General features: G+C 37.6%; 1 protein-coding gene across 2 annotated transcripts in view; it reads right to left on the bottom strand.

Annotated features, from left to right (window-relative positions):
* ITGA1 (integrin subunit alpha 1) overlaps positions 1-20,193 on the bottom strand; it is a 160,973-nt gene that overhangs the window by 84,837 nt on the left and 55,943 nt on the right. For both annotated transcript variants that reach the window (XM_040630446.1, XM_040630445.1), the window contains exons 3-6: positions 5,467-5,579; positions 2,770-2,858; positions 2,548-2,659; positions 1,802-1,929 (exon numbers count right to left, since the gene is read on the bottom strand). In XM_040630446.1, the coding sequence (XP_040486380.1) occupies positions 1,802-1,929; positions 2,548-2,659; positions 2,770-2,858; positions 5,467-5,579 (442 nt within the window). The remainder of the gene's footprint in view (positions 1-1,801; positions 1,930-2,547; positions 2,660-2,769; positions 2,859-5,466; positions 5,580-20,193) is intronic.

Here is a 20,193-nt window from a genome sequence, read left to right on the forward strand (position 1 = left end):
ACGTCATGGGGAAGGCAATGAGAGAGGACCAAGCTGCGGTCCAGCCATCTCATGGCAGGTGTGTCAGTGCGGGGAAGAGAGTGCCACAGGGCTGGCTGCAGAAGGACAGGGACAGCCATGATGAAATGAAAAGGACTAGAGACCTAATATTTAGGACCAGCTCTGAAAGCTCTCCAGAAGTAGAGGTCTCAGCGAGGACAGACAGCTCAACTATACTTTGAAAGCTATGGTTTCTGATCTCTCATCAATAAGCAAGCAACATTGAACAAGTTACTTAGACTCTCCCATCTTCTCCATAAATTGAGATTTGGGGCTAAATGACCTCCACAATTCTGCCAAGCTTTAATTTTATAGCTCTTCGAAATCTTACTGACCAAGGAGAGAAAGGTTAGGGGAAGAGAGGAAAGAAGGATGAAAGAGGTCCTCAGAAGGGGAAAAAAAAAATGCAGGAGCAAGTCACAATTCTGGAGTGGTCTTTTAAAGGATGCAGGCTGCCTTATGCCCTGTAGCAAGAAGAAATGTAATATCCTCTCCAAACTTCCGGTAATTCACTTGGGAAGATTAATTGCAAATGAGAAACTTGCGTCCAGGAAAATTTACATTTTGTGATGCATAAATGTCCATTTTCTTTAAATAATTTTATACTGATTTCAAGATGTTCATTGTACAGTAGGATATTCACAGCCTTACCCCTTACCTAGCTCTCACCTATTCAGCCTTGGAACATGGTCATATGACCTTTCACTTTGGGGTTTGCATCTAATTTGCAGTCTTCTACTACCATTCTTTTGCAAAAATTCATTTTATATATGTGTAAATATATTTACAGGTATACATATACAGAAACATATACAAGCATATCATACACACACACAAATATCTGTGTGTGTTTATGTCCCACACTGTGTGTGGGTGTGGCAAACATTAATGCAGTCAGACCACTTTGTCAGTGCCTCAGAAATTTCTCTAGAAGTGGAGCTCTCAGAGACAAAAGGAAAGACATCAGTCTGCATGTGCAGTCCTAAAGTGTCCTGTGCTCTCCAGCAGCCCCAAACCATGCAACAACCATGTTGACTCTCACTCCCATGTTAATTTCTCCTCTCAAGGCACTGACTTCACTCTGAAATTTGACTGTTATCCACTGTTGTCTACATATTTTAAGGCATATGACCATATAAGTTTAATAAACATTAGATTAGTTAAACCCAAACTCAGTGTCTAAAGTGAGAGAGCCACACAAGAAGTTTCACTTCACTTAATGGCAATAAAGGGGATGTGTTTAGAAATAGATACTCATGGAGAGAAATTAAAAAAAAAAAAACTATTCAACTTAACTGTAGCTAAAACATGAAGCATGTGCTTTTTACTTAGGAAAATAAGTTACTAAATATGAGAAAAAATGGACCTTAACTGATATCCTGTGGTTACTTATGAATTTACTTGTATAATATGAGAGATTGAAATGTGATGTGTTCTTTGGGATGTTAGATTAGTTTCCACAAATTCTGAAATGCTGCTCTGATATTACCAAAGGTGGCTACACTTACCTTATAAGTAAGAATACAATTATGGTTTTACAGACATTTGTAGGGGATATTTTCCAAGAGCATTAGAGATGGCAATTTCATAATATTTTCTGTTTAGAAAATAACAGGGTCTTCCAGTTCAGAGATATAGAATATAAAATTCATCCCAAATATTATTTTTATTGATTAATTTATTTTCAGAGTATTTTGTATTATTAAAAACCTATGCATTTTTACCTTTTGAACAACAGAAGTCAAAATGCATAGTCACATACCTGTGTCTGTTTAGGACCAATATCCATTCTTTCAAGAAGGTCATTTAAAAAAGCTGTAACACTCTCCCAGGGGTAAATACTGTTGGAGCCATCCAGCACTATGACTATGTCCAGCTGGGTGCTGCATTCTGTAATAAAAGGAGTCAACAGTGCAAATTTGGAGTTTATCTTTTTAGATAGTATGAAGGTGTATGGAGTGTTTTCATAGCTGAAGTAAGCTCATTTTAAAAGATAAGCTGACAGTCTACATAGTGGACACACTGCTTTTATAATCAGAAAAAATAGTTTTAGGAAAAGTAAAGGGGATAAACACTACTACATTCAATACCAATTGGTTTGGGATTCTTATCAAGTAAAACTCATCTCTACTTAGTTGTAATCAACATTGTATGAGTTATCTTTGGAAATTTCCTCAATATGAATTTTATATAACTGTTCTCATTCTGTGTGTATTTCAAATGAGATTACTTTCTTCAAAGAGACTCACTCTTTAAATAAAAACAATGTGGCAGCTTTAGCTATGATGTTTAAACAAGACTCTGTTAAAGGTTATTTACACTAATAATCAGCTCCAAAAATAGCAGTGGGGCTTGGTTATATATCGGCAAAGCAAACATTTACCTAAATTGGTAATGCTGGTAGCTGAGAAAATACTTCAAGCTTTTTGGTATGCTCCTGTGTATACATATGTGTCATTCATTGCTCACAGTTTTCAAACATGTAAGAACATTGCATAAAATGTGTACCTCGTACAGGAGCAACGGAGTTCACGACTTGAAATGTGGGGCTGACATCAGAACAGATTCCAGTTGTGTAATGCAAATGTCCACATCTATAGGCATATAGGGGGCCACATGCCTTTTAAAAGATTAAAGACCGCAAGATTAAAAACTATATAACAGATTTTTTTTTTAAAGACTTACAATTACAGCATTCCTGGTTCATTAACCAACTCTTTGCTTTCTTACCAGAAACCCTCCGTTTGGGTTGGTGACTAAAGTTGATCCAAATGTCATGTTCTCCTTTACTTCCGTGACATTGGGAATTGATGTATTAACTAAAAATAGAACAAAATGTTATGAGGGTGGAAAACAAAGTATAATTAAATGTCTTCTCATTAAGACATTCTATTTGCTTTGCTCATATCATAGCACATTCTTCTTCTGATTCGACTAAATAGTCTTCAAAGTATTATTAAGGAATATAATGAACACGCAAAGGCTGAAAACCTGGCTTATGTCCCAGAAACTTTGTCTGGATAACTGTCTCAAATAGTTTTGCTGAACTGTAAAAGAATGCAGAACTACTGGGGCAATGAGAGAATGTGGGATAGCCTTTCACACATTTTTGTTAATTAAAACAAAAAATATTTAATCTCATAATATTGTAGTTATAATGTAAATTTACACACCAACCTTGCATGTTATATCTATATGTTATAAATAACCAACGATAAAACATGATTTCTGACAAGAGGGAAAATGAGTAGTAGAGCAGAAAAAAAAACACCCCTCAAATATAAGTTTATGACCATTAATTTCACCATCGTGGGGACATGAGGGTAACAAAGAAAACTGGAGCAAGACTGAGCAGTGGTCAGGACGTTTGGAGAAAAGAAACACAATGAAGGGATGCCATTTGATATTCCGGATAGGACTGTTGGGTCTTGAAGCATGCCAACCTGGCAAAATTGGCAAGAAGTTCCAGTTATTCATATTGAAAAAAGATTGGACAGGAAAATCAAAATCTTCTAAACTCTGCTTAGCAGAGTGCTGAAATATTTGAAAGTGACAAAACTCAGGTGCAAGAAAGATTTAACTCACTGTTCATGAACAGAAGTTTCTCCTACCTTAAGACCATATATAGCTTAAAGTGGGGAATGGAAGCAGAGATTCCTGAATGGTCCCAAGGTCTTCCTAATCTGACGGTGGTCTTTGTCCCAGAGTTTAATCTGGTTTGCCTTTCAAGCACCTGGACCTGGGCTATTATCTACACTGGTCTTGAATAATCTGGATTAGAGTTTTTTATACTAGGGTTGACCCAGGATGAGCATTCTTGGGACATTAGGGACTATAGCAGGAACTTCTCCATTGTTGTTGAGGTAGTTAAATCTCCATGCTAATGTTAAAACTCTATTACAGTTACCAGTAATGAAAGAGCAGCTCCTATCAGAACAAGTCTTTTGAAATAACAACTATAACTCTAGGAAAAGGAGAAAAAAAAGAAACAACCATCTCAAGGCACTGGAAAGCAACCAAAAGCAGACAGAAACTAAAGGCAAGTATGTACTTGTAAGAAAAGATTAACACTGGGTGAGTTTCTTGTTTATGTGTTTGTTTTCCCCCAAGGGAAGTCCCTCGTCACTGGCTATACCTCAAATAAAACTCAAAGTCTTACAGTTTGAAGAAACAGAGGACAGAAACTGGAGTAATGACAGCAACTGCAAAGTGAGGGGGTATATCTTGGAAAGTAGAGCCACAAAAAGAGAGTTCCAAAATATACATGCATATTCTGTCCAAATATCTGAAGGATTTGAACCGTATATGTGCAGGGTAAACTTCAAACAGCTCAGCTACAATTAAAAGAACTGAATAGAGATTTTAACTCCTTCCCACTATAGTCGGGAAATTGAGTTCAGCCAAGTAAACTGTCTGCTAAAACAAAAAGTTAAGACTATTCAAAGACACATAAAAGATCTAGAATCTCCACACTTAAAACTCAAAAGTATAATCCAGGATACAATCCAAAATTACTAAACACAAGATAAAACAGGAAAATGTGACTCAACCTCAAGAGAAAGGTAATAAATGGAAAGTGATGTTGACATATTCCAGATGTTGTAATTATGAGGCAAGGATATTAAAGCAGCTATTGTAACTATGCTCATAAATGTAAAGGAAAAATGTTCATAATAAATAAATAGGAAATTGAAAAAAAGAGAAGTGAAAAATACAAGAATTGAAATTAAACTTGTAAAGTATATATTAATTTAATGGTATTTAACACTTTTAGAACACTGATAGGATTCTAATTCTTGGATAGTTCTAGTAGGGATTTTCTAGTCATGTTCGAATTACAGTGATATTTCTATCAAACATATCTATTTCTGTTTTTTTTTTTTAAAGATTTTATTTATTTATTTGACAGAGATAGAGACAGCCAGTGAGAGAGGGAACACAAGCAGGGGGAGTAGGAGAGGAAGAAGCAGGCTCATAGCGGAGGAGCCTGATGTGGGGCTCGATCCCATAACGCCGGGATCACGCCCTGAGCTGAAGGCAGACGCTTAACCGCTGTGGCACCCAGGCGCCCCAACATATCTATTTCTATATAAATTTACCTTGTGCTATTCTCCTCAAAAAAATTTATGTATTACAATTCCTGTGCTATTTTCTTTTTAAAAAAGATACAGATAAATTTTGTGGAGGCAATGTAATGGGTGGGGTTATTTGGAAAGGTCTTTTATTTCTAAATCTATGGATATTTTATCATGAATTCTAAAGCAAATGAAGGACAGACAATCAAAATGTCATTTTATGTGAATCTGAATGATAAGAACTGAAGAATGTTTATATATTCTTTTAATCTTTTCTTCAGTTAAAATTTATTTTGAATGAGAATGCTGGATATAATTTAGGATCAGACTTTAACGTTTTGACTTTACATACCTGGTAGATCCAACTTTATGCAAGGTAATGGTTTGCCTCTCCCAACTGGACACTTATAGACATCACCAGTTCTGTTCTTGGGTTGACCAACTGAAGGAGAACCAACAAGCACCCTGGAAGTTAAATAACTCAATTAACATTTTTGAGTAAAAGGAAACATTTTATTTTAGTTATTTTATGACTAGTTCTAAGACAATGACAGTAATTCTCATAGACATAATCAGATAGATTATGTTAGTAATGCAATATTATTCAAAATAAGTTAGTAATGCAATATTATTCAAAATAAGCTGAGTGTCTTCAAATTGCAGGCTGATTTGTATTAAACACCATAAAATATATAGAGGAGAGATTGCAGTATAATTTATTTATTTTATTACATATTACTTTATTATATATTTTATTGGGGAGCTGAAATAATAATTATTGGTTAAGCCTGCTGCTGTGTTAGTTTATAAAACATACATGGAAATACAAATGACTTTTTCCTATGAGGAATTGATAATTTCATAGAGAAGTTAGCAAACATAAATATTTGATTATCATAAGATTTAATATTAGTATATACTAGCTTGTAATCACTTAGAAAATAAGGATAGTTATAAGACCCAGGTTAAAATCGTTCACTCTCTTTTTAGACAGAATTATAGAATCACTTAAATAACAATTAACGAAAAAATGTAGTCATGATGTATTTTAGTCCTAGGAAGCCATTTAACAAAGTTTCCTGTGATATCTTCAGGAGTAGGGTGGATGAATGTGGTTGAGTGTTAAGGCACATGGGTGGATTCACAGCTGCTGATTCATTGCTGGCTGAAAATCTACATACAAAGATGATGTTTACTATGTACCGAAGGACTCTAATTACGTGCCCTTGAATGTATTCAGGACTGTTTTAGCGTATATATTTGTTTATGACTTTTGTGAAGATACAGAAAGCATAAAGTTATGCATCAAGTAAATCAATATATCTGTTTGGGCAATCAGAAGTGTTTCAACATTCTGGAATAAGAAACTTAATAGGCAGCCCAGCCAGGGCAGAGCAGATAAGAGTCTGAACCAGGGAAGGAAAATGCGTGATAAATCTTAATGACTCCGTCCTGTTTTCAGTAGATTATTTATCTCTTTATTTTCAGTGAAAGAGTCTTGGGGCTCTTGTTGAACACAACAGATTACATTTCCATCTCTTGATGAGTCACTTACTAAAACATTTTGGGAGTGAAATAGTAAAATAGTAGACTGTAGCTCTCTGATGGACTTTACTTTCCACCCGCACTGTTCAAAATGGCAGCCAGGAGAGGAAAAAAGATGGCAGAGGAGTAGGGGACCCTATTTTAGCTGGTCCCCTTAATCGAGCTGGATATCTACCAGATGATCCTGAACACCCACGAAATCAGCCTGAGACGTAAGAAGATACATCTGGATCTCTACAGACGAACAACTCCAGCGCTGGGTATTGAGGTACTAAGCCCGGAGCTGTGAATCTGTGCACAGATATTGGAAGATAAATGGAAGGGGGAGGGAGCCGCCCAGCTGCAGCACTGGGGAGCAGTAGCCTCCTGCACTGAGGAGTGGGCTGGACTCGCGGACCGGTAGCCACTGGGAAACCAGACTGAAACCAGGAGTTTGGCAGCACCTTCACGATCCAGACTTAAACCGGGAGCTCGGGAGCTCGCACTCAAACCAGACTGAAACCAGAGCTCCTGAGTGCGAGCGTGAACTGGACTGAAACCGGGAGCTCGGGAGCACATGTGGGAAGTGGGGGCAGCTGGCAGTTTTAGAAGCACAAAGGGCAGAGACTTGCCGGCCCTGGGAGCAAGGACTGGGAGAACGGCCATGGGGAGCACAACTTGGGAAGCTGTGGGTTTTTAGCAGCACTGACAGAAAGGGAGTTAGAGTGGCCAGGAGAGCTCAGTGAAGAGCAGATTGCGATCTCTCTGTTCTGAGACAGAGGTGTGAATATAGTCACTGCTGCTCTGACCCTCCAAAGAGTCAAAGAAAGTCACCAGGGAAAGCCCCCAGAGAACTAAAACCTGGAAAAACCAGTTCTCACTGTGCCCATCCCCCCCAACAGGGGCAGGGCAACTCCACCCAAACAGGTTGCCTGACTATCAGCACAGCAGGCCCCTCCCCCAGAAGGCAGGCTGAAAAAACAAGAAGCCCACATCCCTAAGGTCCCTATAAAACAAGTGCATCTTGCTTGGGTACTGGTCAATAATTTGGGCTCTGTACATCCCTGCAACCACTCCTCATCAGAATGACAAGGAGGAGGAACCCCCAACAAAGGAAAGAAACAGAGACTGTGGCCTCTGGCACAGAACTAATGGATATGGATATAACCAAATTGTCAGAAATGGATTTCAGAGTAACAATGGTCAAGATGATGTGTAGGTTTGAAAAAATTATTAACAAAAATATTAACGAAAATTTAGAAACTCTAAGGATGGAAATGAGAATGAATCCGGTGGAAGTTAAGAATGCTATGAATCAAGTGCAGTCTAAACTGGATGCTTTGATGGCCAGGGTAAACAAAGCAGAAGAATGAATTAGTGAGTTAGAGAATGAGATGATAGAAAAGAAAGAAAAGAAACATAGCTTAAAAAACTCCACTTTCAAGAAAAAAAAACTACGGGAGATTACTAACTCAATGAAACGTTCCAATGTCAGAATCATCGGCATCCCCGAGGGGATGGAGAAAAAAAGAGGTCTACAAGAGATATTTGAACAAATTGTAGCTGAGAACTCCTTAATCTGGCAAAGGAAACAAGGATTCATGTCCAAGAGGCAGAGAGGACCCCTCCCAAGATCAATGAGAACAGACTGACACCATGTCACAAAATAGTACAATTCACAAATCTTAGATCCAAGGAAACAATCTTGAAAGCAGCAAGGAGGAAGAGAGTCCTCATGTACAGAGGGAGGAACATCAGAATAATGTCACACTTGTCTACAGAGACCTGGCAAGCCAGAAAAAGCTGGCAAGACATATTCAGAGCACTAAGTGAGAAGAACATGCAGCCAAGGATACTGTATCCAGCAAGGCTGTCGTTCAGAATGGATGGAGAGACAAGGAGCTTCCAAGACTGGCAGAAACTGAAAGAATATGTGACCACCAAGCCAGCCCTACAAGAAATGTTAAGGGGGGTTTTACAAAAGTAAAAAGACCCTAAGAGTGATACAGAACAGAAATTTACAATCTATAGAAACAAAGACTTCACAGGCAACATGACAACATTAAAATCATATCTCTCAATAATTACTCTCAGTGTGAATGGCCTAAATGCTCCCATAAAATGCCACAGGGGTGCAGGCTGGATAAAAAGACATGACCCATCCATATTCTGTCTACAACAGATTCATTTTGAACCTAAAGATACATCCAGACTGAAAGTAAAGGGATGGAGAACCATTTTTCATGCCAACAGACTTCAAAAGAAAGCTGGGGTAGTAATTCTCATATCAGACAGATTAGATTTTAAGCTAAAGACTGTAGTTAGAGATACAGAAGGACACTATATTACTCTTAAAGGGTGTATCCAACAAGAGGATCTAACAATTATAAATATCTATGCCCCCAACAGGGGAGCAGCCAGATACACAAGCCAACTCTTAATCAGAATAAAGAGACATATAGATAATAATATGTTAATAGAAGGGGACCTCAACACTCCACTCTCAGCAATAGACAGATCATCTAAGCAGAAAATCAACAAAGAAACTAGAGCTTTGAATGATATACAGGACCAGATGGACCACATAGATATATACAGAACACTACACCCTAGAACAACAGAATACTCATTCTTTTTGAATGCACATGGAACTTTCTCCAGAATAGACCATATACTGGGTCACAAAACAGGTCTCAACCGATACCAAAAGACTGAGATTATTCCCTGCATATTCTCAGACCACAATGCTTTGAAACTGGAACTCAATCACAAGGAAAAATTTGGAAGAAACTCAAACACTTGGAAACTAAGGACCATCCTGCGAGCTTTACATTGGAAACCAGGGATGTACTGTATGGTGACTAACATAATATAATAAAAAAACATTAAAAACAAAAAGAATGATTGGGTAAACCAGGGAATTAAAGAAGAACTGAAGCAATTTATGGCAACCAATGAAAACAAAAACACATCAGTCCAAAACCTATGGGACACTGTAAAGGCTGTCCTAAGGGGAAAATACATAGCCGTCCAAAACTCACTCAAAAGAATAGAACAATCTAAAATGCAGTCCTTATATTCTCACCTTAAGAAGCTGAAAATGGAACAGAAGAATAGCCCTAACCCACACACAAGACAATTGATTAAGATTAGAGCAGAGATCAATGAATTAGAAACCAGGAACACAGTGGAGCAGACCAACAAAACTAGAAGCTGGTTCTTTAAAAGAATTAATAAGGTCAATAAGCCACCGGACAGACTTATTCAAAAGCATAGAGAAAGGACCCAAATTAATAAAATTGTGAATGAAAGGGCAGAGATCACGACCAACACCAAGGAAATAGAAACAATCATTAGAAACTATTATCAACAACTATATGCCAATAAATTAAAAGACCTGGAAGAAATGGATGCCTTCCTGGAAACCTATGAACTACCAAGACTGAAACGGGATGAAATTGATTATCTAAACAGATCAATTAATCATGAAGAGATTGAATTAGTGATAAAAAAAAACCTCCCCAAAACAAGAGTCCGGGGCCTGGTGGATTCCCTGGGGAATTCTACCAAACATTCAAAGAAGAGATAATACCTATTCTCCTGAAGCTGTTTCAAAAAATAGAAACAGAAGGAAAACTACCAAACTCATTTTATGAGGCCAGCATTACCTTGATCCCCAAACCAGGCAAAGACCCCATCCAAAAGGAGAATTACAGACCAATATCCCTGATAAATATGATGCCAAAATTCTCAACAAGATTCTAGCTAATAGGATCCAACAGCACATTAAAAGGGTTATCCATCACGACCAAGTGGGATTCATCCCTGGAATGCAAGGGTGGTTCAACATTCGCAAATTGATCAGTGTGATAGATCACATTAAGAAGAGAATAGACAAGAACCATATGGTCCTCTCAATTGATGCAGAAAAAGCATCTGACAAAATACAGCATCCTTTCCTGATTAAAACCCTTCTGAGTGTAGGGATAGAGGGTACATTCCTCAATCTCATAAAAACCATTTATGAAAAGCCTACAGCGAATATCATTTTCAACGGGGAAAGCTGAAACCCTTTCCCTTAAGATCAGGAACACGACAAGGATGCCCACTCTTGCCATTATTGTTCAGCATAGTATTAGAAGGCCTAGCAACAGTAACCAGAAAACAAAAACAAATAAAAGGTATTCAAACTGGCAAAGAAGAAGTCAAACTGTCTGTCTTTACAGATGACATGATACTGTATATGGAAAACCCAACAGACTCCACCCCCAAATTACTAGAATTTATAGAACAATTCAGTAATGTGGCAGGATACAAAATCAATGCTCAGAAATCAGTTGCATTTCTATACACGAATGATGACACTGAAGAAAGAGAAATTAGGAAATCAATTTCATTTACAATAGCACCAAAAACCATAAGATATCTCGGAATAAACTTAACCAGAGAGGTAAAGGATCTATACTCTAGAAACTACAGAACACTGATGAAAGACATTGAAGAAGACCCAAAAAGATGGAAAACATTCCATGCTCATGGATTGGAAGAAAAAACATAGTTAAAATGTCGATGCTACCCAGAGCAATCTACACTTTCAACACCATCCCGATCAAAATACCAATGACATTTTTCAAAGAGCTGGAACAAACAATCCTAAAATTTGTGTGGAACCAGAAAAGAACCTGAATCGCCAAGGAAATGTTGAAAAAGAGAAACAAAGCTGGGGGCATCACACTGCCTGATTTCAAGCTATACTACAAAGCTGTGGTCACCAAGACAGCATGGTACTGGCATAAAAACAGACACATAGACCAATGGAACAGAATAGAGACTCCAGAAATGGACCCTTGACTTTATGGTCAACTAATCTTTGACAAAGCAGGAAAAAATGTCCAGTGGAAAAAAGATAGTCTCTTCAATAAATGGTGCTGGGAAAATTGGACAGCTATATACAGAAGAATGAAACTTGACCACTCTCTCACACCATACACAAAGATAAACTCCAAATGGATAAAAGACCTCGATGTGAGACAGCAATCCATCAAAATCATAGAGGAGAACATAGGCTGTAAACTCTTCGACATCGGCTCTAGCAACTTCTTTCATGACACATCTCTGAAGGCAAGGAGAACAAAAGCAAAAATGAACTTTGGGACTTCATCAATATAAAAAGTTTCTGCACAGCAAAGGAAACAGTCAGCAAAACCCACAGAATGGGAGAAGATATTTGCAAATGACACTAGAGATAAAAGGCTGGTATCCAAGATCTATAAAGAACTTCTCAAACTCAATACCTGGGAAACACATAATCAAATCAAATAATGGGCCAAAGATATGAAGAGACACTTTTCCAATGAAGACATACAAATGGCTAACAGACACATAAAAGAATGTTCAAAATCATTAGCCATCAGGGAAATTCAAATCAAAACCACACTGAGATACCACCTCATGCCAGTTAGAATGGCAAAAATTGACAAGGCAAGAAAGAACAAATGTTGGAGAGGATGTGGAGAAAGGGGAACCCTCTTACACTGTTGGTGGGAATGCAAGTTGGCACAGCCACGTTGAAAAACAGTGTGAAGGTCCCTCAAAAAGTTAAAAATAGAGCTACCCTATGATCCAGCAATTGCACTACTGGGTATTTACCCCAAAGATAAAGATGTAGTGAAGAGAAGGGCCATATGCACCCCAATGTTCATAGTAGCATTGTCCACAATAGCTAAACTGTGGAAGGAGCTGAGATGCCCTTCAAGAGACGAATGGATTAAGAAGATGTGGTCCATATATACAATGGAATATTACTCAGCCATCAGAAAGAACGATTACGCAACATTTGCAGGAACATGGATGGCACTGGAGGAGATTATGCTAAGCGAAATAAGTCAAGCAGAGAAAGGCAATTATCATATGGTTTCACTCATTTATGGAACATAAGAAGTAGGAAGATCGGTAGGAGAAGAAAGGGAAGAATGAAGGGCGGGTAAACAGAAGGGTGAATGAACCATGAGAGAGTGTGTACTCTGGGAAACAAACTGAGGGCTTCAGAGGGGAGAGGGGTGCGGGATTGGGATAGACCTGTGATGGGTATTAAGGAGGGCTCATATTGCATGGAGCACTGGGTGTTATACGCAAACAATGAATCATGAAACACTACATCAAAAACTAATGATGTACTGTATGGTGACTAACATAACATAATAAAAAATTTAAATAAAAGAAACTTAAGAAACTAGTTAAAATTTAATATGAACGTATGTAAATAACTTCACTTAGCTGCATACTATTATCTATATCAATACAGGATGTGGGCAATCTGACTTAATAGGAGTTCATGTAAAAAAGACACGGCGGATTTGTTGATAGCAAGTAAAGATGAACCAACAGTGTATTTTAGTATCAAAAATGCTAATGTGACCTTAGGCTGCATTGCTGGAAATAGATGCTTTGATCAAGGAAAGTGATCACCCCTCTGTGCTCTGCACTCTCAGACCATGTCTGTAATCTCCAAATTAAGAGAGACGTAGGCACAATGGAATGTATTTAGGAGTTATGACTCAGATGGTTAAGTGCCTGGTAATTTTCTCAGATCAGAGATGCTTGAGGAAAGTTGGGGATGTTTAGCATAAAAAAAAATATCTGAAGGAGAGTTGAGAGGTTCCATAGGAGTGTAGGTGCTAACAGCATATATTTTTTAAAAAATCTAAATATTTTAAAGTCTCTCATATTGAAAAGAAATGGGATTTATTTCGTGTAAGTCCTTTGGGTAAAGCTAGTATTAATGAAAATGTTTTATAACATGCAAATATTGAATTGTTGAACAGATTCACTAAAACATAGCTATGATATAATGCCTTTGTAAAGCCATTTTTGATATGCCTAAATCACCATAAAATTGTTTAAACCTTTACTTCTGGAAATCTATCCTAAAAAAATGGCCTAAATTAAGGGAAAAAGCTTAATGCATAAAAATAATGCTCATAGTGTTATATATAATATGAAAGATGAAAAGAGATATAGTCAACAGCAAGAACTAATTAATTATTGCAGGGCCATTCTATAGAATATTGCAGTCATAAAGAATAATAGTAAGATTGCATGGTGGTATTAAAATCACTTATGATCTAATTCAAAGTAAAAATCTATCTCATTTAGTGAAAACCTATGACAATTCAAAGTGGATGATACCAAACTATATTGAATGTACTCATCATAATAGCAATGACAATAATAGCCGACACTTACTAAGTCTATACCTTGTGCCATATACTCCTCTAAGTGCTTTCCATATACTAAGTAATTTAATTCTCTCCACTAAATACAGCATGAACTTTGGAGCCAGACTTCATGCATTCAAATCATGGCTTTGTCATTTTCTTAGTTGTATGATTTAGGACAAATCACTTACCCTCTGTGTCTTAGTTTCTTCATCTGTAAAATGGAACTACTCTATCTATGTAAAACATAGATTAAAAGGGAGTTCATAAAAAAAATTATATTAAGGAAGTTGTGGTTAGTGTTCTTTCCCCAATATTTTCAAAGCTTTTTGTAATGTGATTAATTAAATTAGTTTTATAGTTAAGACAGTTTAGAGAAAAGTAGTGAGCCTACTATTATGGAAAATATTTAAGTTGAGGCTAGACAGATTGAGTAATGTTTATTAAGAACATTTTATAAGCCCAGCATGTACACCAGGCCCTGGGGATATGAAATGAATAAAACACAATTTTTTTTAGGTTGCTTAAAACTTAGTGGGGAAGCAGAACTATAAATGGACTATTATAATACTGAATAGATCACAACTTGGTGCAACTTTAGCAAGGTCTTAGAAGCAAGAAGAAATAGCTTCTTTGGTAAATTCAAGTAGCTCAGGGTAGCTGGAATAGAAGGGGAGCCTGTCAAGCTAAATAGTGTCCAGATCAGGAATGTTCCTATGGTCCAGTTTAAGAACTTTGGGGTTATTATATGGAGGGGAGAGTTGGGAACCACCAATGCTTTTAAAGAAGGATGTGACATGATCAAATGCTTTATAGAGCTTATTTGCTTGCAGTGTCATGAATATATTGGGAAAGCGGCAAATTAGACTCAGAGAGTAAAGGTAAGAGTTTCTAGACCCAGACAAGAAAAGAGGATCTGAATTTAGGAATTGGAGAGGAAGGGAGAACCAATTCTACAAATAGTTAGAATATAAGCTTTTACTTTGGGTTCCCCCAAAAGCAGACCCTAGACAAGGACTTTGGTGCAGGTAGATTTTGGGGAGGCAATTCTAAGTACACACAAATGTGGAGGCGGGGAAAATGATAAAGAAAGGCCAATAGAGTGCATTGATAATGGGTTACTTCTGCAGGCCTCTGGACTCAGTCTTGCTGGTGACCATCTCAGAAACCACGTAAAACATATATGAGCATGCTCTGAGCATGGTTGAGGCCCTAAGAGTAAATACTACTGCCTTGAGAGAGTACAAATTAAGAAGAGAGCTGAAGGAAAAAATAACACTTAAGATTTTAATGAGCAAAGTAAGAAAAGTGGTAGGAGTGTCCAGAGAAGGACAGAGAGAATCAGGAAAGTGGTATCAAAAAGCCAAAGAGGAAAGAATATAAAAATGGGAGGCATGAGTAAAGAGCAGACTTCATATCAAGACATTTGGCTAAAAAAGAGGGAGATGGGCCATGCCAATACGTATGGGCTTTTTTTTTTTTCCAGGCAAACCATCAAGGGTTTGAGGTGAGTTTAATTTTATTATGGAAAGCATCTGTATATTGATAAATGATGTTGAGAAAGAACTGGTGACAAGAGAAAGGCTAAGGGGGCGCCTGAGTAGCGCAGTCGTTAAGCGTCTGCCTTCGGCTCAGGGCGTGATCCCGGTGTTCCGGGATCGAGTCCCACATCGGGCTCCTCCGCTGGGAGCCTGCTTCTTCCTCTCCCTCTCCCCTGCTGTGTTCCCTCTCTTCGCTGTCTGTCTCTCTGTCACATAAATAAATAAAATCTTTAAAAAAAAAAAAAGAGAAAGGCTAATATTACAGAAGAGTAAGTAGAGCCCCTGAGCTAGTAGAAGGGGTGGATCCAGAAGGACAAATTTGTCTTAAACATGAGGAAAGGACACTGATTCCCTAGGCAGGGATCTGGGTGCCCCAGTATCCAGAGGTTTGAAACTGTAGTAGATGGCTTAGAAATTTTTTGCATTCTTTGTAATGTGACATTGTCCTTCACTGTCCTTCACTAAGGCAGAATCTGTTTTTCCTGCTCTCAAACTGGGACTTACTTGATAAATAGAAGGCAGCAGAAATGGCACTGTGACTCCTGAGGCTTGAGTAATATATAGAATTGTCAAATCAATACATTGTACACCTAAAGCTAATGTAACATTGTATGTCAACTATACTTCAATAATTTAAAAAAATGCATTACATTCCCCTTCACTCTTTTGGAAATCTGAGATCACATGCTGTGAAGTAGCCCATCCAGAAGGATGAGAGGCCACATGGGGGAGAAGCAGTGCTTGAGCCAACAGCATGAACAGCCAGGCATATGAGTTAAACCATCTTAGACCCTCCAGCCCCAAGTGAGTTACCAGATGAGCATTCATGCAGTTCCCCAGGTAGCAGGGAAACACCTATGCCATCCTCAAAATCTTGAGAAGTAATAAAAAATATTGTTTGAGCTCACTGAGCTTTGAGATGATTTATTATATACCAAGAGCTACCTGAAACAGGAAGGGAGGATAAAGTTTTAATCTAGGACCCCTCCCTCCCTTCCTTCTTCTTTGAAAATAGTAGCAATAGCCATCTCATGAGATTTAGGGAGAGAGATAGTTGGGTGGTGGGCTTGCGGAGATTTAATTTAGATTTAAACTGACAGGGCCTATGTAGGCCAGTCAGGCAGCCCCTCAGGCCCAAATGAGGTCAGGGGTGTTTTGGAAGTTGTTTCTACTATAGATGTAAGATAGGCCTCCAAAGATCCTTCCAATTCTAAGATTCCATCATCCAAATGGACAAGTTATAAGTGTGTAGAAGAGTACTGCTTAGTTTAGAACACATGTACCATTAACTGGGGAAAATCTAGGATAATTGATGAAAAGTGAGTTCTGAATGGCATGTTAATAGAAAAGTTACTGTGACTTCTAAAACAGGAGAGAAGAGAGTGCGGAGCCCAGGCAAAATTTGAAAACAGGAGAGCGAGGGCTGTAAATGAGGGTAATGAGGAGGTGGTGGGAACACAGTATAGAGTTTCTGTATAAACTGGAGCAGGGAAGTTGAGAGTGGCACGCAGCTGACTTTAAAGGAAAGGCTCTGTAGTTTATATTTGATTTCTAGGGCAATAGAAGGCCCCTACAGTAGGGTGATCCCTGGAAATAACCTGAAATAGCAACTGGAGCCATGGCCTATTGCATATTCTGGATAAGGAAGCCCTGAGGTGTGACAGCTTAGAAAACAGTAGTGTAGTAGTCCAGGATTGAGACAGGGAGCACGAGAGTTGGGATGAGTGATAAAGAATGGGTTAGCAAGAATATGATCTAAAACAATTTCATGTGTTTTCCTAGAAGCTATTTGTTCTGACATCAAGCTCGCAGCTCTGGAAAGTACATATATTTACTACTTAATCTGAAGTCAGTCTCACTTTTCCCAAGCTGCATAAAAATAACAAGATCCTAGAAAAGTATCAGCATAGTCTTTATGGAATTTCAGGAATTTCCAGCATTCTCAATCCCCATTATCTTGCTCTTTTTTCTCAAATACTTATCACATTCTGACATCTGATATAACTTACCTGTTTATTACATTTATCATTTATTTTTTGTTCCCTCCTTCCCCAGTAGAATACAACCATCACAATAGCAGGAATTTTCATCTATTTTGTCCACTCATATACCCTTAATGGCCTATAACAGTGCCAGAAACAAAATAGGCATTCAGTAAGTATTTACTAAGTGACTGAATTAATGATTGTATCAGATGCTCTAAGAATCTGAATAAGACAGACCTGGGAATTTATGACTCATGTGACCAGCTAAGAGGTCCTAATTGTGAAGTCTTCTTTTCCATTTTAAAGGCTGAATATTTTGCTTAAGCAGAATGTCATATATGCCTTTGGCATGACACAGGAGGCATTTCCACAGGTCAAGGTTCCAGAGAATACTTGTTGTTACAGGACAGAATTAGCTGAAAGTCAGAAGGTTGGTGTTCCATGTCCTGGCCCTGGCACATACTTGCTATATTAAACCCTTGGCAGTTCATTCTCTGAGTCCTAGTTTCCTGTCTAGAAAATGAGGATGGTAACAATGATATCTGCTCAAACCCACATGGTCACTGTGAAGACCCAAGACACATTGTGTCATGAACTATGGATATTGTTATTTCAAATTTTAATGCAAGTTTGCTTTAACTCATTACATTTTATTTCTATTAGATTTTTGATTTTCTATGGCACTATTGCAAAGATTTGTGTGCAGATTAAGAGGATTAAAGAATGTTCTAGATCTCATTATTGATCTCTAGAGAAACACCTGATGAACTCAAAGATCATCAAAGTGAGAGAAATGATTCTTTTCTATACTCATTCTATAATGACTAATTCTAACTCTCTCTACGCTCATTCTAAAATGACTAATTCTGATTCTCATTCACTCATTCTAAAAGTTCATCCTATATTCTGTTCTTCTCCATGAAAAAGCTCTAGTCATAATAAAATTTAATAACCTGAGAAATGTTTGCTATTCATAATAGTCATTCTTGTCATTATGACCATTATTTTACTTATTTGAAGAGTAGCTGTTCTGTGACTCCTCTACTTCATATTTATGTTTTTTCCTCTGTAAAAGATAGTTTTCTAGAGATTGTTGTCTCATATTTACATTATTTCATGAGCACTCTTTTCACCTAACTCTTTTTTGATGTCCAAGCCAAAGTCACTACCAGAGTGCCAAGTACCCCCGCCAGTCAGCCTTTTTTTTTCCCCCCAAATGAATGGAGTGTTTGGTCATGTTGGAGAATAAAGTTACATAGTGGCCCCATTAGCTGCAGTACTTTCGGTCATGAAGGGTATAGGGGTGGAAATGAGGTGAGCCAAAGAAATGACAAGTTTAGCAAGGAGGAAATTTCAACTTCAAAAGATACTATAAACAATGGAAAATAAATATTATATTAAAATTGTAAGAGAAAATGTGATAGAACCTTTGAGAAGTCTTTTTACCCCAAGCTTGAATAGACCTTACTTAAAACACACATACATTGGAAACAGAGCATCAATCACATGAGTTCACTGGTAAACTTTACTTGGCATAAAGCAGGGTCCTCTAGGGAAAAGGCAGGAAGCCAACATATTTTGATACATATTGGGTGGAGGATTGACTAGGGAGGTATCTGCATCATGAAAACCCACTTTGAGAGGCAGTCCCACTGAAGTCACTGAACCCCAAGAATGGCTGCTGGAACAGCAGTTAAAAGGGTTGATACATGTATAAAAGGAATGAAGTGAAGGAGCCACAGAGTGGAAAGCCCCAAGACAACATCTCATATTTTCCCATTTGGTGGAAAGTCTGCCATAATGGTGATTACTGCTAAATCTGGAAAGCTTGTGCAATGTTGAGCACATTTAAGTTTCTTCTCTTCAAAGCAAAATTATTAAACTAATTGTGTTCTTTGTGAATTTTCCTGAACCACATTGCAATTACTTGGATGTTTCAGCTCATGCCAGCCACAATGAACAACGGCTGATCTTAATCAGAGGTATAATGTGTTCTGCTACTGAGAAAACATGTGGTTTCTGAGCCAAAGATATAAAGTAAATTACACTTCACAGTAAACTTCTGAAAGGTAAAGGAGGCATAAGGCTGCCTTTTTTGTTAACTTTTTTTTCTTTCCGAAGAATTAAAGTAATTTTTTCAAATGCACAGACTGCACTTGTAACGGACCAACAAGTATTCCTTCTTTAGTCAAAATTTAGCCAAGATGTAGTATGGGTCAGGGTGATTTTTTAAAAATCTGAGGTTGATGAGCTTCCAAAACCTGAGTAGTAAATATGATTTATAAAGGTACCCGCCTTTGGAGAAAAACTGAGTAACAAAATCCATGTTCTCCCAAATATGTCAATTATTCCATAGTCCATTTCTTAAAGTAAGTCTGCATCCTATCTGATTTTATAAACACTTACAGAATATCCAAACATGTTACTAAAATTTATTTTACATTACCAGTGCCTGGATCTCTTTAGAACTATACGCTGCTACTATGCCATCCTTAAAGGTTTAGACATTTAGATTTTTGTAGATTGCTTACTTTTAAATTCAGTTGGCCACATTGCTTTTGTTGTTCTGATTTTTCACACCTCTTATATAAAATCATTGTAAATATGGAATGTCAAAATGGAATTAAATTATCTGACATCCTTATACATTCAAATGCTCACAAATTCTCACATGTATATTAACATGTAAACTCAAACTGCAAAGATAGTTATTATCAGCATTTACTTTTTAATATAGTTCTAATAAACAAAAAAGCACCAGACTGGGAGTGGAGAGACATGACTTCTATTTTCAGCTCTGGCCCTAAGTAGT

The sequence above is a fragment of the Ursus maritimus genome, unplaced genomic scaffold, assembly GCF_017311325.1.
Source record: "Ursus maritimus isolate PB19 unplaced genomic scaffold, ASM1731132v1 scaffold_15, whole genome shotgun sequence".
Classification (NCBI taxonomy): Eukaryota; Metazoa; Chordata; class Mammalia; order Carnivora; family Ursidae; genus Ursus; species Ursus maritimus.